The sequence below is a fragment of the Mandrillus leucophaeus genome, unplaced genomic scaffold (assembly GCF_000951045.1).
Source record: "Mandrillus leucophaeus isolate KB7577 unplaced genomic scaffold, Mleu.le_1.0 Scaffold673, whole genome shotgun sequence".
Taxonomy (NCBI): domain Eukaryota; kingdom Metazoa; phylum Chordata; class Mammalia; order Primates; family Cercopithecidae; genus Mandrillus; species Mandrillus leucophaeus.
Window position 1 is genome coordinate 976,249 of NW_012107286.1, and position 18,244 is coordinate 994,492.

The window sequence follows — 18,244 nt, forward strand, 5'->3', positions numbered from 1 at the left end:
CTGGGGCCTGTTGTGGGGTGGGGGTAGTGGGGAGGGATAGCATTAGGAGATATACCTAATGTAAATGACAAGTTAATGGGTGCAGCACACCAACAGGGCACATGTATACATATGTAACAAACCTGCATGTTGTGCACATGTACCCTAGAACTTAAAGTATAATTAAAAAAAAAAAAGTCTTTACATTCCAGCCTGAGCGATAAAAAAAAAAAAAGGTCTCAAAAAAAAAAAAAAAAAGAAAAAAAAAAAAAAAAAAAAAAACGGAAAAAAAGAGAAAATCTCAGAGTTACCCGATTCCCTTTTCTCGATCCAATAAAACTTGGCTGGAAACATTCATAGTATGGCCAAAGTCCACCATGCTGAATAAGACAGACCTACACTAGATCTCATGGAGAGTTTGGAGTGACATTAATTTTTTTCTTTGTCTTCTGGCTACATCAGGGTTTTAGAGTAGCTCCTGAGACATTTGTTTATTTAAGGGATTTTGAATAATTAAGGCCCTACCTACTGTTTAAATGCTGATTGAAATATGCTGAAACTTTGGCAAGGAAAACACCTTGGTTTTTGAATGGATGATCCATGATTTGAGTGGATATCAGTGTTTCTGTTGACAAGAAAGTTCCATCTAGATAATGCATTTGATGAAATGTTTTCTCCAAATTAGAACTTTCTTATTAGACATTATCTTCCAGAAAGTTCATATCACTAAGACAGATAAAATGGGTTGTATAGATTATCACTCAAAATGAGATGAAATAGCAATATTTAGTTTGGGAAAAGTGTCAAATGAAACGTTTAATAATAAAAAACATTTATTTAACAATTACTACATGTCAGAAACTATGTTAAGTGCTTTATATGCATTATTTGATTTAATTAGCACATAATCACATGAAATACATACTTTTATTATCCTCATTTTCCAGATGAAGAAATTGACCAGAGAGGTTAAGTAAATTGTCTAAGATTGTGCAAAGTTATTTAAGGATAGAGCCAGAGTTAGGATTATGTGTAACATGGTGCTGAAGTCCTCATTCTTAGCTGCTACACTGTGCTCGTCTCTTCTGACTTCAGTGATCAAACAAGGCGATTGTGAATTTTACTAAACCTTTCCACACTCAACCCACAGAAGACATGATTTCTGTCGTGTGTGACAAAACAAGGTTTTATTTATAAAATATGCCACTGAATGTTTAGCAACCTGTGTTCTCACATAGCTGGCAATGGTATCTTTACTTGTACTGGGCTTAGTGCAGTTAGAACTTAAATTTCTAGAAGCTGCGTGTACACATGTTCTAAAATTTTGTTGTTGTTGCCTTAGTAACTTTATTGTGACCTGAGTGTTCCACGAGCATCCTAAACTTAGGCTGGGGATATGAAAATCTATTTTATAATGGTTTTAGGAAAAAGCAAGATATTAGCAAAAAATTAGAAGATTCTGAATGCTATTACAACAAAGTATACATTTAAATGAAATGCAATAACAACAAAGTATACCTTTGAAAAATATTCAATAAACTGAATGAAATTTAATATATGGCATTTGTATTTATATGTGAATAAGACTTTCTAACCCATCTATTTCTAAAAAACTTACGTTTAATAATAGACAAAATGCATGCTAAAGAATTATAATTTTATTTTTTCTTCACCTGTAAAACTGATGAAAATTGTTTGTTTGTTATTTTCACAGCTGAATTTTTATTCCTCTTGTGGGGTGTTTATCTCTGCTATGCAGTGCGGACAGTCCCATCGGCATTCCATGAGCCCCGCTATATGGCTGTTGCAGTTCACAATGAGCTCATCATCTCTGCTATATTCCATACAATTAGGCAAGTGATCTGTAGAGCTAGTAAATACCTTTTATTTTTCTGATATGTTGCATTTTAAATAGCAAAATTAGATAAGATGCATAATAGAAAGACTTAGGAAAGATAGCATTTTATAAGTTGACTAATTTCTTTTATAGATATGGAAAATGAATAGTTTGTTTTTAAAGCTGTTGTTAGTTCCTTCTGCTGTGTTGTTTATTGCCTTCTATTTTGAAGGTTAACTCAATGTTATTGTACTATCTTAAGCCACTTATGGAAGTATAATGGAGTATTGTTTATAATATGTAGCACTTTTCGTTATGAAGATATAATGCAGTATGTGCATACATTGTAAAGCAGATACAGTTAACTCATCTATGTTTTCATTCGTGTTTAATGGGCTGGTTTATTTTCAAAATCTCAGTATTCATATAGACAACTTATATGTATGAATTCTGTGGAATTCAAAACACAAAAACTACTTCAATCTGATGACTAGATTATCATGTGCAATGGGCTTTGTCACTGTCACACATTCTAGTAATGAATTTCTGGGATAAGAATATATAGCTTGGTCCTCTATTTTGTGATCATCCCAGGTTTCTCTTTAGCAGACGAGAACAGAGGAGGAAGACAGTGGCTTATCATGAAGTGAACAAAATGAAACATATATGACTTATCTTCTGAAAATGTGTCCCTGATTCATATTTGAAAATGAAATGAAATTCTCAGGGCAGAACTGTAAGAAGGAATTCTGTCATTTAAAAAGCAACAAAAAGATGTCATTCAATTGCTTGACAGATATGGAAAGTCAGGACACACTTAAGAAAATTAGAAATGTTGAATATTTGTCTCTGGACTCAGAGACAAATCCCCTTTCTTTGGTTTCTGTTCCATTTTTGGCCTTCAGACTCTCCTGGAGATCAGTGAGAATGGAAGAGGGGGTGGGAGGAGGAGGCTGTGGGCCTGGGGGAGTTCTGTAGGATGCCTATCCTCTCTGAGTTTAGTCAACAATCAGAAGATGTGCTCTTGCATCATTAGAAAGAGACATTGCCAGACAGCAGTGGACCACAGTTACTGCCTACACTTTTAAAACTCTTAAATAAGAAAAGGAGGTATCTGTGGTCTGACAACACTGGAAACTCCATCAAGAGGCCAGGAATCTAGAGAACTGGCCTCTTTGCTTTGTCCTGCCCTCTCTCTCAAGAGAGAGGAGAAAGAAAGACGTTAGAAAAGGAAGGAAAGATAACAATGGAAATATAAGATTTTAAATAAGCAAAGTAAGAAATGGTTTTTCAGCTACTCAGACTGGAGTTTCAGGACCTAAGAGAGGATGCCCTCAGTCGACAGTATCTTGAGTGCCATAGAACGTCTCCTCCTGATGCCAGAGCTCAATCAGCCTTGCCATTTTCCCCAGACTTTCTTCCAAGAAAAGCTACTTTTTTGCTTATTTGCAGAGTATTTCATGATACAACAAACATGCTTTTCTGCAACCAGTTACAAGTTAAATGTTAACAAATCAACTAAAGAGTTATAAACCAGTAAGGCGGCGTCTCAGAGATGAGTTTAAATGTCTTCTATGGTCAAAGTGTGCTTATGTAGTGCAGAAGATTGTCCACCAGCCTTTTAATAAACTGCTGGATTTTTTTTAGAAAGAAATTGTCCAAGTACTTAAATCTGTTTACAGGTTTAATATCTAAATATCCTTTTATTCCTTAAAGCTGACTCTGTTCAGTTCTCATCATTAAATTTCTTTTCTCAATAGATGTCAAACTCTAAACTGACCCAGGTTCTTTCAGGAGTAGGCGTGGTAAACTATCCTTAAATGAATCTTTTAAAAGTTTAGGCTGAGCACAGTGGCTCACGCCTGTAATCCCAGCACTTTGGGAGGCTGAGGTGGATGGATCACGAGGTCAGGAAATCAAGACCATCCTGGCTAACATGGTGAAACCCTGTCTCTACTAAAAATACAAAAAATTAGTCGGGCGTGGTGGCGGGCGCTGGTAGTCTCAGCTACTTGGGAGGCTGAGGCAGGAGAATGGCATGAACCCAGGAGGCGGAGGTTGTGGTGAGTGGAGATTGTGCCACTGCACTCCAGCATGGGTGACAGAGCAAGACTCCATCTCAGAAAAAAAACAGATGTTTGTTAAAGAAAAATCGTAAAACGATAAAGAAAAAAGTAAACTCCCCAATCACACTACCCAAAGATAATCACTGTTGACATCTTAGTATATCACTTTTAGATGTTTATGTGTGTTTGCATATTTATGATACATTGCACTTTATAGTCTCCTTTTCAGTGTCACTATGCAAGTTAGCATGCTGAGAAGTCCTGCTGCAAGAAAACCTATTTAACTAGCATTTTGCAAACTTAATTGACCATGGAATCCCCCTAAACCTCACTTGACATTTGATAACAGCATCCCCACTTCAGAAAATACTGTTTTACTACTGATTCAAGGTGACAGGAAGTACACGTTAAATACTGATTGAAAACAGCTTTACTACTTTGCTTTAAATCTTTCCTACAGAGCCCTAAGCAACCCACTGGCCCAGCCGGAATCACATGAACATGAGCTTGGTTCTTACAGACACATGCTCTGATTGAATGCTCCATGTTGAACCTAGTAAATTTGGTGTTGAGTAGACATGACGTACTTGCAAGATCAATTTTCTTACAGACAACTGTGTGGACCCTTGTTATTTTTGAAAAGTGAGAACTTCCATTGGTAGCAGTAACTAGCTCGATAGGCTTTGATTTTTTAGCAAGCTTAAATAAACCTGAAGAAGCCCTATGTTTTAAGTTCCAAATTTGACCTACTATATCTTTCTGCCTAGACTAGATTGGATCAGTCTGTGGTACATTGACTATAAAGAATCATAGCATATATTAGCTACTCTCAGAAATTTAATTTATATGTCTCTAAAGGATGAAGGAATGGAATTATAGTTTAACACAGTAAATCTGCATAACCCTGATTTTGAGGGAATTGATAGGGAAAAAGTAACAGGCAATAATAAATCAAGTATGTACAATGTCTTATTTACATATGGACTGAATTTATATATGTGATGGTTCAAATATTTTTAAAGTCCAAGAATAAGCAGCAATAACATAATAATTTAAATCAGCTATATCCATCTTGGTAATTTTTTTCTTGAATGGAATAATGTAAGACTTCCAACATTGAAAAATATATTCTCTATCAATATAGCATGTGTTCTTTCTTATATGCTTAAAATATAAAATTGTTTGTATGTATATATGTATATACACATATATAAGTTAAAAACTATGACCACACATTATATATAGATTTACCTTCATTCATACCAAATTGTCAAATTGCACAAAAATAGACTAATAACAAAGAATTAAGTCTAAAAGTATAAATAACGCAGAGGCGCTTTACCTAGCCTGTTATAATCCCTTATTATTTTTAGTGCTAAGCATAAAGCAAACCTGTGAGAAAGTACAAGACTTTTAAAAGTGTGTTTATTTTTAACCTCAATTTTCAAATATTTTATGCTCCTGGCTTTTAGACCTATTTTTTAAAAGATGAAATACTCTTGAAAAAATAAAGCTTTAAAATTACCGCAAAACCCAGTTTTTCTCAAAATATTTCTAGTCGGAATTACAACCTTAAAAACATGGCAGTAATTTAAAACTGATTAATTTGGGAGTGATGTCTGTATATTTAACGGTTGGTGGTTTTTTGAAGGTTCAGTATTTTAAATTATGTGCAAGCATTTGTCCTTCTAGATATTGTCATGCTAGCTTAAAGTGTATTTGGTTTGCATTTAAGATGGAATTCTCAGTGCATGAGGATCCTTTTATGAATTTGTCTCCTTTAATGTAACTTTCTGCTCCAATACTGGAATGACCCCCAACAGACTGTATTTGCATTATTTTTCCAGAGTGTTATATCCCTTATATGCCTCAGCGACTGTTACTTATTACTGAGTATAATGATCGTATTTCAATGCTTAAAACAAAAAAACAAACAAACAAAAAACCTGACCCAGGAAAACAGACTGTGTCAAAAGTCTTTTCAGAAACTTTTGTCAAAACTGGTTCAGTTTTGCAGTCATATTCAAGGTATGTGTAAGGTCACACTTTTCTCACAAAGAAGTTAGAGAAGATGGTTAGCCAGAAAGCCCTATCCCTATTTAATGAAATGTGAGCTATTGTGATGAGTGCCCTATACTTTATGTATGTTACAAGCCTATTTGGTTTGCATCTCTAGACACAAGGGAAAACAATTCTCCATTTTGGGTAACTCCTGAGCTTCCATTTTAGCTTGATATCCTTAAGGGAGCAGCATGGAGGTGAAAATGAGAAAGAAATCCTCTTGATGACAATTTTAAACATTAATGATAATTTACTTAGTAAATTTGTCATTAATATGGTAGAATGAAGATATAAAAGTTAGTTTCTTCCCATTTTAGCCATTAATATATGTTTGTTTTGTGATTATAATATGGGCATTTTCTTAGGATGTTAACTTTGCAAATTTGATGATGTAAAACAAAATTGTAATTCTCTGATTTCAAGTGGCAAAATGTCATATTTTGCCTTCATGGATAAAGAATGGATAAGACCTTTATAAAAGCAACCCCTGGTTTCTGCGTAACGGTGAATCCTTAAAACATGAACTGTGTACATACACCTATTAATCTATGAAAATATTCCCAAATTACTAGAGTAAACCTTAGTACTGAATTTCTCACCATTTTTCCTGCAGAGGCATACTGGAACACAACTTTATAAATTTCTCAGTAAGATAAGATTTTTAAATACTGCATTTTAAATTTTAGACAGTTTGATAATTTGGAACAATTTATTTTAAAGGGTACATTTTATAAACCATTAGTATGTTTCATTAAGTGGTTTTATTCATTGTTTTATCATTTGAATCGTTGGATTAGTCACAAAGATAATTGTCCACCTTTTTTCTTAATTATAACTCTTTTTAAACATTGATGTTTTGTAGGCAAATTATGAGTTCTGAGAACATTAGAACTCATAACTCTGCAAATTTGTATTATAAGTTTGTAGTCTACTCCTCTCTTGAATTTACATATATTTCCACTTTGATTTTCAGAGGCCACTTTGCATACAAAATAATAATCTTGGGAATTATGCTGCCTTTCTTACTGTTGTTAATCTAAAATCATAAATAATAAAGGGTTCATATCTTATGCATCAAATTAAGCTTAGACTTTATTCTTCTGAGATGAAAATATATGCCATAGAAACAGTAATACAATTTCCTCTTTCTTTTTTTAATACAATGAGGAAAAAAGAGTTTCCAAGTAATCCTAGTGTTTTAAGTAGAATCTTAATCTTGGATTGTTAAACTCAATGAATTCTCATTTCAGATTTGTTCTTGCCTCGAGACTTCAGTCTGATTGGATGTTGATGCTGTATTTTGCACATACTCATTTGACTGTGACAGTCACCATCGGGTTGCTTTTGATTCCAAAGGTATTCTTCTGATATTACTTTTTTTTTTTTTTTTTTTGCAAAACTTATTTTAAATGAACATGGAGTTGTTTATCCTGTAGGCAAAGGGAGGTATGGAAATTTGCTTAACATTTAAAACAGTTTTAAAGCTCCCTCCTCAGGAAACTGGCTGTCTGTTTTCTTTTCGAATTTTGGAAACTTCTTACTTTTTAAATGCCTTTGTTTGTACAAAAACCCATCATCTGTTTGAGTCTTTTTCCAAATATATTGATGTCCAATATGTTTTAATTATTATGGGCTCATTCTAGCTGTAACATCAAGATCATTTTTTAAAAGAACCCTCCTATTCTAAGAATCCTCTTGTTTGGATTCATATCCAGAGAAATCTTGTGTTTGAAACATTCAAATAATTTTTTATGTATATGGAAATAAATTATTATATATAGAGGAATCTCCTTAATGATAGACACTGACAGACTTATCCAGGCAGCACCATGAAATGAGGAAAAATGAGCCAGGACTCAGAATGCAGGGATTCTGGACTCATGGCTCTCCCCAGAAACTGGCTGTGTGTTATGACAGTAGCCAGGACTTTTGATTTTTTTTTTTTTATGATGTAATAGTAAGGCTTCCTGGAATAAAATAAAATGATATTGGAGTTTTTTTCAGTGGGGGGAATGTATTATACGAATTATAGCATTGTTATTATTTTCCTCTTTTATACATAAACACAATAGTAGAACACTGTGTATCTTTTCAGTGCCACAAAATACAGTGTTAGCACAACTGAAACCAGAATTGTGATTTCTCATCTTTCATTCCAGGCTTTTCCTCAACTCTCGCAGTTAACCAAAGCATTGAGATTCAGCCTGATTGAAAAGGCTAAACCATTGTAAAAACAGAACAAGATACCTATACTTGAATTACATCAACTAGACACAAGTATTTGTATAGATTATCTTAACTATTTTAATACTTTGCATAATACGATTACACTTTTTTTTAGATGGATGGAGGTATACTGAGATTATTTAATAAATTGTTACTGAGTTCCAAAGAGGAATGAAAACATCTATTCATACAAAACACTTGTACATGAATGTTCATAGCAGTGTTATTCATAATACACAAAAAGTAGGAACAACCCAAATGTTTACCGACTGATAAATGTATAAACAACATGTGGTATATCCATATGATGGAATATTATTTGTCAGTAAAAAGGAATGAAGTTCTGGCACATGTTACAACAATAAGAAGTGCAAAAGCCAGACACAAAATGCCACACACTGCATGATTCCATTTATGTGAAATGTCCAGAATGGGCAGATCTATAGAAACAGAAAGTAGATTAGTGTTTGTCACAGGCTGGGGGAAGGATGAATAGAAGTGATTGCTTAATGGATTCAAGGTTTCTTTTTGAGATGAATATTCCAAAACTATTCTGGAATTAAATAATGGTGATGGTTGCACAACCTCATGAATGTAACAACAAGAACTGACATGTACACTTTAAAGTTATAATTTTTGTAGTATGTATGTGAATTTTATCTCAATAAAAAGAATGTTAAAATATTATACAGGGGCATTGCTAGGCATTGTTATATATCCTTAGAATAAGAGAAATGAACAGATAAAAACCTGTATTCTCACGGTACTTATATTCTGGAGAAGGGGAGAGGGGGAGGGGGGGACAGACAAATAAGGTATTTAAAACAGTATTTTAGATAGAGATAAGTGCCAAGGAAAAATAATAAAGCAGGAAATGGACAATATATGACAAATGACATTATTTCTTAAACCCATAATTGTCTCCAAGACTTTGAAAACAAGAAAAAACAATTTCATTTTTATAAATGACCTCCAGGTGGTGTAACCAGTGGCATATGATATTTTGGAGGGCAGGAACTCTATGAGGGCAGGAACTCATGATTTGTGGCCTTTAGTTCATGGCATCTGTGGGTCTCACAAACAAATGTAGAAGAGTAAAGATTCAGTTTACCAGGGAGGTTGGAGCAGGAGGATGGCTTCAGCCCAGGAGTTTGAGACTGCTGCATGCATATATATATGCAATGTCTTACAGGGAGCTAGGTTCTACAGCTCATACTGAATTTCTGTTTCAGTTTTCACATTCAAGCAATAACCCTCGAGATGATATTGCTACAGAAGCATATGAGGATGAGCTAGACATGGGCCGATCTGGATCCTACCTGAACAGCAGTATCAATTCAGCCTGGAGTGAGCACAGCTTGGATCCAGAGGACATTCGGGTAATGCCAGTACTCTATCTTTCTTCCTATTTCAGATTAGCCTTATTTATACAGGCAGGCATCTGTGGGTTGGTGGGGGGTGTGTGCATGCATGTGCATTCATGTTTGTGCATGTATGTCTCAGAAAGAGGGAATGTGTTTGGGTATGAACTGAAGATGTCAAATGCAGAGTTAATCCAGTTCTGAAATATATGAACCATAGTATAAATTAGAATGCACAGGCCATTTCAGCTTTTATAAGTAGCCTGGTCAACCTCAGGAGTCTTAACTGACTTATTGGTATTCAGAGTGATGAACTGATTAGACATGTTCCATAATACATGTTTATGACATCTTGCTTAGGGAAAGGTAGGATAGATCTGTGGAGCAGAGAGGAGAGCCTGGATTATTTAAAATAATCTACAACAACATATCAGCGTCTGAAGGAAGCAGATGTTTTTAGCAGTCAAAGGACTGTTACCCTCTAAGCCTAATCTAACATCACATGTAACTTTATCAATGGCTACATGATGCTTCCAATACTACTCAGGGATATGGTTCACCTATAAACAACATGCTGTGTTTTGTGCTGGTCCAGGCTCAGTCTGGTCCACACAACTTGAATGTGCAAAGTGCTTGCTCCTTAATGCAAGGTTAGAATACATGAGTTCATGTCTTAAGGTCCACGCTTTATGTGAAACAAAACACAAAAGAATCAGAAAGTATAAATGGGGAGAAAATCGACAAGTACATATGCCAGAGAAAGCTGTAGAGCAGTTGCCCTAAAGAGCCCAAGTTTACTGAATTCTAGTGATCTTCTATGGCGAAACACTAAATTCTACACTTCTTTGAATTTGCTTTTGTTCTGGCAGGATGAGCTGAAAAAACTCTATGCCCAACTGGAAATATATAAAAGAAAGAAGATGATTACAAACAACCCTCACCTCCAGAAAAAGCGGTGCTCAAAGAAGGGCCTAGGTCGTTCCATCATGAGACGCATTACCGAGATCCCAGAGACAGTCAGCCGGCAGTGCTCTAAAGAGGACAAGGAGGGCACCGACCATGGCACAGCCAAAGGCACTGCCCTCATCAGGAAGAACCCCCCGGAGTCTTCAGGGAACACAGGGAAATCCAAGGAGGAGAACCTGAAAAACCGAGTCTTCTCACTCAAGAAATCGCACAGCACTTATGACCACGTGAGAGACCAAACGGAAGAGTCCAGTAGCCTACCCACAGAAAGCCAAGAGGAGGAAGTGACAGAAAATTCCACACTGGAATCCCTGTCGAGTAAGAAACTGACACAAAAACTAAAAGAAGACAGCGAGGCTGAGTCCACGGAGTCGGTGCCGTTGGTGTGCAAGTCAGCAAGCGCTCACAACCTCAGCTCAGAGAAGAAGCCTGGACACCCACGAACGTCAGTGTTACAGAAGTCTCTCAGTGTCATAGCAAGTGCCAAGGAGAAGACTCTTGGATTAGCTGGGAAAACCCAAACAGCAGGCGTGGAAGAAAGTGCTAAATCCCAGAAACCTCTGCCAAAAGATAAAGAGACAAACAGAAATCACTCAAATTCTGATAACACAGAGACTAAAGATCCTACCCCCCAAAACTCAAATCCTGCGGAGGAGCCAAGAAAGCCTCAGAAATCTGGGATTATGAAACAACAAAGGGTCAACCCCACCACTGCCAATTCTGACCTGAACCCAGGCGCCACCCAGATGAAGGACAACTTTGACATTGGGGAGGTGTGTCCTTGGGAGGTTTATGACCTGACCCCTGGTCCTGTGCCTTCAGAATCAAAAGTTCAAAAGCATGTATCTATTGTGGCTTCTGAAATGGAGAAAAACTCCACTTTTTCCTTAAAGGAGAAATCTCACCACAAGCCTAAGGCAGCTGAAGTTTGTCAGCAATCCAATCAGAAGCGCACAGATAAGGCTGAAGTATGCCTTTGGGGGAGCCAAGGCCAGTCCATTTTGGAAGATGAGAAGCATTTCATTTCCAAGACTCCAGTTCTCCCAGAGAGGGCAAAAGAGGAGAACGGAGGTCAGCCTCATGCAGCCAAAGTGTGTGCTGGGCAGAGTGAAGAACTGCCCCCCAAAGCTGTAGCATCAAAAACAGAGAATGAACATCTCAACCAAATAGGACACCAGGAAAAAAAGACATCTTCTGAGGAGAATGTGCGTGGCTCCTATAACTCAAGTAATAACTTCCAGCAACCTTTAATGTCACGAGCAGAGGTGTGCCCTTGGGAGTTTGAGACCCCAGCTCAACCAAATGCTGGAAGAAGTGTAGCTTTACCTGCTTCTTCTGCTCTAAGTGCAAGTAAGATAGCAGGGCCTCGGAAAGAAGAGGTCTGGGATACTTTTAAAGTGTAGCATCCCCAGGAAGAAGAGGAAAAGGAGGGAACCCCGGATTGGATAAAGACAGAAGATATAAGAATCAAAAATTCCCAAGAATTTGTCAATCGAGGAAAACATGACGGATGGTGAGGTGAAGTCAGAAGTATGGGTAGAAGAGGACCTGGGGGGCAAGAGCAACAATGTCATAATGAAGTCAGACTTTGGTCAAGAAAGTCCTTCCCCTGGTAACACTAGGAAAATCTTTCCATTTCAGCATGTTTAAGGAAAATAGCCCACGATGTCTGCCCTGATCAATATGTACCCATGGGACTTTGAAGATCCTAGGCCAGGTAAACCAGGAGGCACAGAAGATGTACCAGATTTGCAAAGAAGGAAAAGGTATAAACGTATATAACTGAAATTCTAAGTAGCTGACCGAGAAGAACTTACTTTACCTATTTAACCTTGATAGCACTGCTAATTTAATGCATCCCAAAAATCTCTTTTATATTAATGATTGCTTTCATTTTCTTATCAATGTATGTTTCAGTACATTGTTGTGTCTCATATTCAAGCATTCCAGATTGTATAATTTTTGCAAATAACTTTGGTATTATGTGACACAACACATTTATGCAATCTGCAGCTACTCAATTGTTATTGCACCTTACAGAATACCTGCTATCTATCAACTTTAGTTGATTCTTGAAGTACAGTAAGCTTTCTCTGGCTTCGGAAGCCATCACTGTTACTATAAAAACTTTCAGTTTTGGCTGTGGTTTATATATTGTGACTTTGAATTTGACTCTATTATTTCACATCATGGTTTGTTATACTGTCTTAATCAGGGTTTTTTATACAAGTTGAGTTACTTGTTTTGCACTTCTTGTTAGGACTCAGAAGCTTTATTAATATTGGAGATCAAGTGGTCCTACTTAGTCATATGTCTCAACAAGTTAAGGACAACTTATCCATTGTTTATTCAGTCAGAGATAGATAACACCTTCATTCCAATTAATTGTCCCTTTTAACTCTTTCAGTATTTCATACTTAGCAGCATTTCCTAAGGAAGAAGCTAAGAGTGAGAAAAATATACTGTGCATTATTATTACCTTTGGAAAGGGAAGACTCTAGGGATGACATGAGAAGTATAGCAGTACTACAGACCCGGGAAGTTTGCCTTTCAAAAAAACACAGGTAGCTCCTGATAGCACTTTCAAGGGATTATTTTTTTAAAGCAAAAAATTATGGTAGCATCAAGATCGTTGTATGGATATATTTTTATTATGTGCACTGGAAATACAGTATTTTAAAATACCTTAAACTATTTATTCTCGTAAACTCTTATTCATTGCTTCAGCTAGAGGTAGAATTTGCTGGGCTCAAATCCCAAAGAGGTTTTATAACCTTATTTATTCAAAGCCTATAAGGTGGTATGGAATCTTAATTCTCCCAAGCACTGGAAAATGTCTAAGTCCTGCAAATTGCCATTGTGAGCCACTTGCTCAAAATGTAACATGTAAGGTCTATTTGCAAGGCAAAGCAGCCCCCAAAGCATATTTTATAAAGCTTATTGCATTCCACACTGATCTCTTGGCATGGGAATCCTAAGCTGCCGACTTAGCCCTACCGATATGATCATGCAATGAGATTCCAAAGCTCGGTCTCAAAGAATCACTCAGAAATAGAACTGAGACTTCCCTTTTTCTCCCTGTAAACACCGAAGTATCAACTGCTTATTTGGCCAGGACACTCCCAGCACAAATGACTATTTGTTTATGTCACAAGCAGCAAGGAGGACATGCTAGGGTGATAAAAGATGGAGAAACAGAATCAGAGGGTGGATATAGGGCTGTTCTTAGTATTATTTTCAGTGGAAGGTAAAAACAGAATTCTCCATATTCATCGTCAAATTTTTCTCAGTGATTTTTTTATTCAGGAGTAAGCAAGCACTTCACTGTTTTGCAAAGCTGTGCACAAATCTTCCTCACCCATTTGCTGGCTTTATGCATTACTCAGGTTGGTGGGGTCAGTTTGAAAAGATATAGAAATTCTATTTTTGTGTCTTTACACCATTTACTTCTTTGATCTCTTCCTTTTCAATGAAGGGCCTATATGCTTGGTGACCTCCTTTAAGGAATCTTTGTGAATTGGGTTGGAAGTTCCTAGACCCACATACTTGTTTCATTTATGTCCGAAATTTGTTAGCACTTGATTCATTTCTTGAGAAATATGCGGTCAAGCATCAGTGACTTTCTATTGCACTTCAGGATTGATCCTGCTAGAGATGTGACTTAAGAAGACTTGCCAAATTATACGTTAGCGACATTCTATAGTTCATAGATTATTCTCCACCAGCATAAATCAGTGAGAGTGCCTAGAGTCTTTCTGAGAGTTTCATTGCCATTATCAACAAGAGAAGTTGAAATTTACAAGTCAGGAGGTTATTGTTCCAGATTGATAACCACAGAAAGTGAATAAACACTTTTAAGGTCGCAAACATTTGCTAGGTTGTCCTTCTCAATGCATGTGCAGGCTGCATCCTGTCCTTGTTTTTAAGCCAGGGTTTATAAATACGTAGATTTATACCAATCTTAATAGAATTGTATATTTTATGCAAGAATTAAATGCTTTACGACATGAAGTATAACTCAACCCATTGTAAACTTTGGTGGCAATATGGATTTGAAACTCGACAGTTCTCTTGTATTTGCTTCTTAGGTTTCTGCATGCAAGTTATGACAGGTAGGACTGAAAAAACACTGCCTTTTGACGTCTAGCATTTAGCAACTGAGAGTCGTAGAGTCAATAAAGCTGTAAGTCTCTTCACTTAATCTGTGGTTCTCCTAAAACTATTATCTGAAACCTACAGCATCCCACCATGAAATATTTGGTAAATTTATGTTGTGACGTGTTGCAGCATGTAAATAATTATAACTTCTCTGCAATAAAACATATTTATATGAAAGTGATTTGTGGGGATTTGTGTGTTCATCTATAGAAAACTGAATTTATTTAGTCTAACTTTAAAGGAAATTCCATATATTTGTTTGGCTCAGTATCCTTGTGCACATACATCCTCATGTTGCCAATCTGTAGGAATATGTGATTAGTCAAATGTGGCCTCAAACACACAGGTAATCATTTGGGAAGCAAGCAAACCTATTCGTGGTTTTGATTTAAGACGGCTCTTCCCGAATGGGAACTAACTCAGCTACCTTTTTTGTTTGCTTGTTTACTCCACACACGGTACCAGGAAATCTGCTAAGAAGTGATGATACAAAGATAACCCCCCTTCAGGAACACTCAGGCCCATGAGAGTATCCAGTCACTGGTGTAATAATAGGCAGATGAGCATAACTAAGGTCAGAGAAGTCTCCCTAGAGAGTTCAGGTTCACCAGGCTGAAATTCTGCAAAGGCAACAAACAGGTATCAAAGGGAAACTGTTGTAAGGCTGGAGAAGGAACTGAGCACAGACTTACACACCACGCTTCAAGTTAACAGCAGCTTCATCCTGGAGCACTGGAAGCTATAGGGAAGCTTTTAAAAGTGGCATAATGAAGTCAAAAATTAGATCATCTTGGAAGCAGCCCTGAAATGGACTGAAACGTGAAGAGACTAGAGGAAGCTAAAAAGATTAGTGTGAGAGTCATGATGAGAGAAGATGAGAGCCTAAAAAGGAGATGGAAAGATTCGTGTTTATTTCATCAAAATCACATCTCCAATTGGGTTTACTATTTTATTATACTCATGTGAAATGGGAAAAATCAGGTTACTTAGATAACTGTCAAATATAATTTTTTTTCTAAGTTTGTTGACATTTTGGCTAATTTCAAAAGCCTTGAAAGCCCTTTCTGAAGACTGGTAGACCTCATATCATCTGTTCATGAGAAAAGCTGAAAAACAGGATCCCAGGTTCCTGCCATGGGAAAACTTGGTACTAACCTGGCCTGGGAAAGAAGGCGTCTGGGGCATGTTGCAGTGTGTACTGAAGTTTCTACCAGCTCAGAAGCACTCTAGAAAGACAAACAAGCCTAACAAGAGGGAAGGGGAGGGAGGCTGGTCCCCCACCTCATCCCTGCACCCTTCTTTGGATGAAGCATAGCAACTATCTTTTCCCATCTGCTCACACCATTGCCACTTACAAAATTTTCAGTTATTGCTGGACTTGCCTAGTTGACCTGCCTGACTATATTATTTTTCATATACATTGTTGTTTCTTTGTTCTAAATTTAGACTCTTTCTGCTAAAAAAAAAAAAAAATCCTAAGGGAAATCAGAAATAGACTTTATCACATAAAAATTAATAATGTAAATCTGGTGTCCTAAAACAGTGCAAGTTAGTTAAGATTTTCTTGTATCAGCATATCCCATCTTTTCTTCCTGAATAGTTGTAAAGACAGCAATCAAATCTTTCTAATTTGAATTGTTTTCTCTTTAAACATTTTGATTATTAGAAAGTACAAGGGCAAAGTTCAAGCATCTTGTGTATTCTAATTCAGCGTTAACTGGCTAGAAGGCAGATAATGAAATGTATGAATTGATTTTTAATTTCCCTCTCTTTGCCTGTGATGTGAAAACTGCCAGAAATAAAACTGTCTGATCAAATGAACATGGAAAATAAGGGATAAATATAGGAAGAGGCCTGTGCTGCACAACAGTCACATTCCTAGAAAGAAAAATAACTTAAATATGCAAATAGAAGGTTCATGCCAGTTCTTGTAGAACATACTCCCATTTCAGTTCAATCAGCAATAGAAAAGAAAAAAATTCCCTCTGTTGTGCACACAAGATTCATGCAGTTTTTACTCCAGCTACACCAAGAGGTTTGATTCTTCCATGCCTTTTGTGTTTGCTCATTTGTCCAATTCAAATTCTCTCCCCTTCTCCCTGCCAACATGTTATGTACACCTTAATGCTGGAGTGATCATAGATTTTATTGGCCAAAGAAAACCTTTGAGAGTAAAAGGGCAGTATTAAACGATACACCTGGCCAGGCACTGTAGCTCACATCTGTAATCCCAACAGTTTGGGAGGCCAAGGTAAGAGGATTGCTTGAGACCAGGAGTTCAAGACCAGACTGAGCAACATAGCAAGACCCATCTCTACAAACACACACACACACACACACACACACACACACACACACACACCATTAGCTGGGCATGGTGGCATGTGCCTGTAATCCCAGCTACTCAGAAGGCTGAGGCAGGAGGATCCCTTGAGCCTAGGAGGTTGAAGATACAGTGAGCCATGTTCATGGCTCTGCACTCCAGCCTGGGTGACAAAGCAAGACCCTGTCTTAAAAAAAAATTAATTATACCTGGATAACAGTGTAAACTGGGACTATCCCTGGTCACCCAGGATGTTTGTTTTCCCTATTCCAAGGAGGAACACAAAGGCCCCTGTTACCTCCATGAAACTTTTCCTAATGCCTCAAGCCAGAATGAATTCCTTCTTCTCAGCTTGCCTTCAGAATTTGCTTAAGTCTCTTACTGCACTGACTTGTAATTTCGTTACATACTCCACTGAGTCATCTGCTAAATTAAGAGCTCTGTTCGTCTATAGATCCCTAATCTCCAGCAGTGTGCTTTGCCCTAAGTCCAATAAATATTTGCCCAACTGGAATTTTTGATTACTAATCACTGCTTAAAATACACCTGAAGAGAAAGAGAAATTCAGAAGTTGGGTGAGAACTTGCTGTAGCATTTCAAAAATGTTGATTAACTGGACTTCCATATAAATTCTGGCAGTTCCTGGAAAACCCACAGTATGACTGAATCATGTTAATTCTAACTCTCCAGCTTTGTAACGTTTAGTATTGATTTGCCACCATAAGGAAAGAGAAGCCTAAAGTTCTGGCCATGGCCCAGTTTGTTAGAGCTATAAAAGATATTTCCATAGGTCACAAAAAGTAAGAAATATTGCATTAGGCTGTAGGAACTTGAACTTGCTTTTAGTTATTTGAACTCTTTCTGTAAAATAAAGCATGGCTAAGTCTATATGAAATATCCACATAAAAATAGATTCTGATGCTTGGCTTTCAGATGCTTCTGAGAAGTGAAACACTGAGTTTGAACAAATTATTTGGACATTTGGTTGACTTGAGAATTTCTTATCCATATGTTTCATGTTATATAGAAGTAGTCATAATATGCTTGCATATAACCATAAGTGTTTCATGTGTGAACAGAAATATATATGTTATATGTAAATACATATACACATATCACTTGTTGGAAATTGGAAAAATATATAAAAAGCATCTAAATTTGCCACATAGTACAGATGTTAAAAGATCATGAAAAATATTTTTTCTTTTTACATCTCAAAGACTAATAGCAATATGCACATATGGTGAATAATCTACAGATTCGTCCC

At 36.7% G+C, this 18,244-nt stretch overlaps 1 protein-coding gene across 1 annotated transcript in view; it reads left to right on the forward strand.

Annotated features, from left to right (window-relative positions):
- Nucleotides 1-14,835, forward strand: part of GPR158 (G protein-coupled receptor 158) — a 456,131-nt gene extending 441,296 nt beyond the window's left edge. The window contains exons 8-11 of the mRNA XM_012002013.1: nt 1,694-1,832; nt 7,194-7,299; nt 9,402-9,548; nt 10,400-14,835. Coding sequence (XP_011857403.1) covers nt 1,694-1,832; nt 7,194-7,299; nt 9,402-9,548; nt 10,400-11,899 — 1,892 coding nt within the window. The 3' untranslated portion in view covers nt 11,900-14,835. The remainder of the gene's footprint in view (nt 1-1,693; nt 1,833-7,193; nt 7,300-9,401; nt 9,549-10,399) is intronic.
- The last annotated feature ends 3,409 nt before the right edge of the window (nt 14,836-18,244 follow it).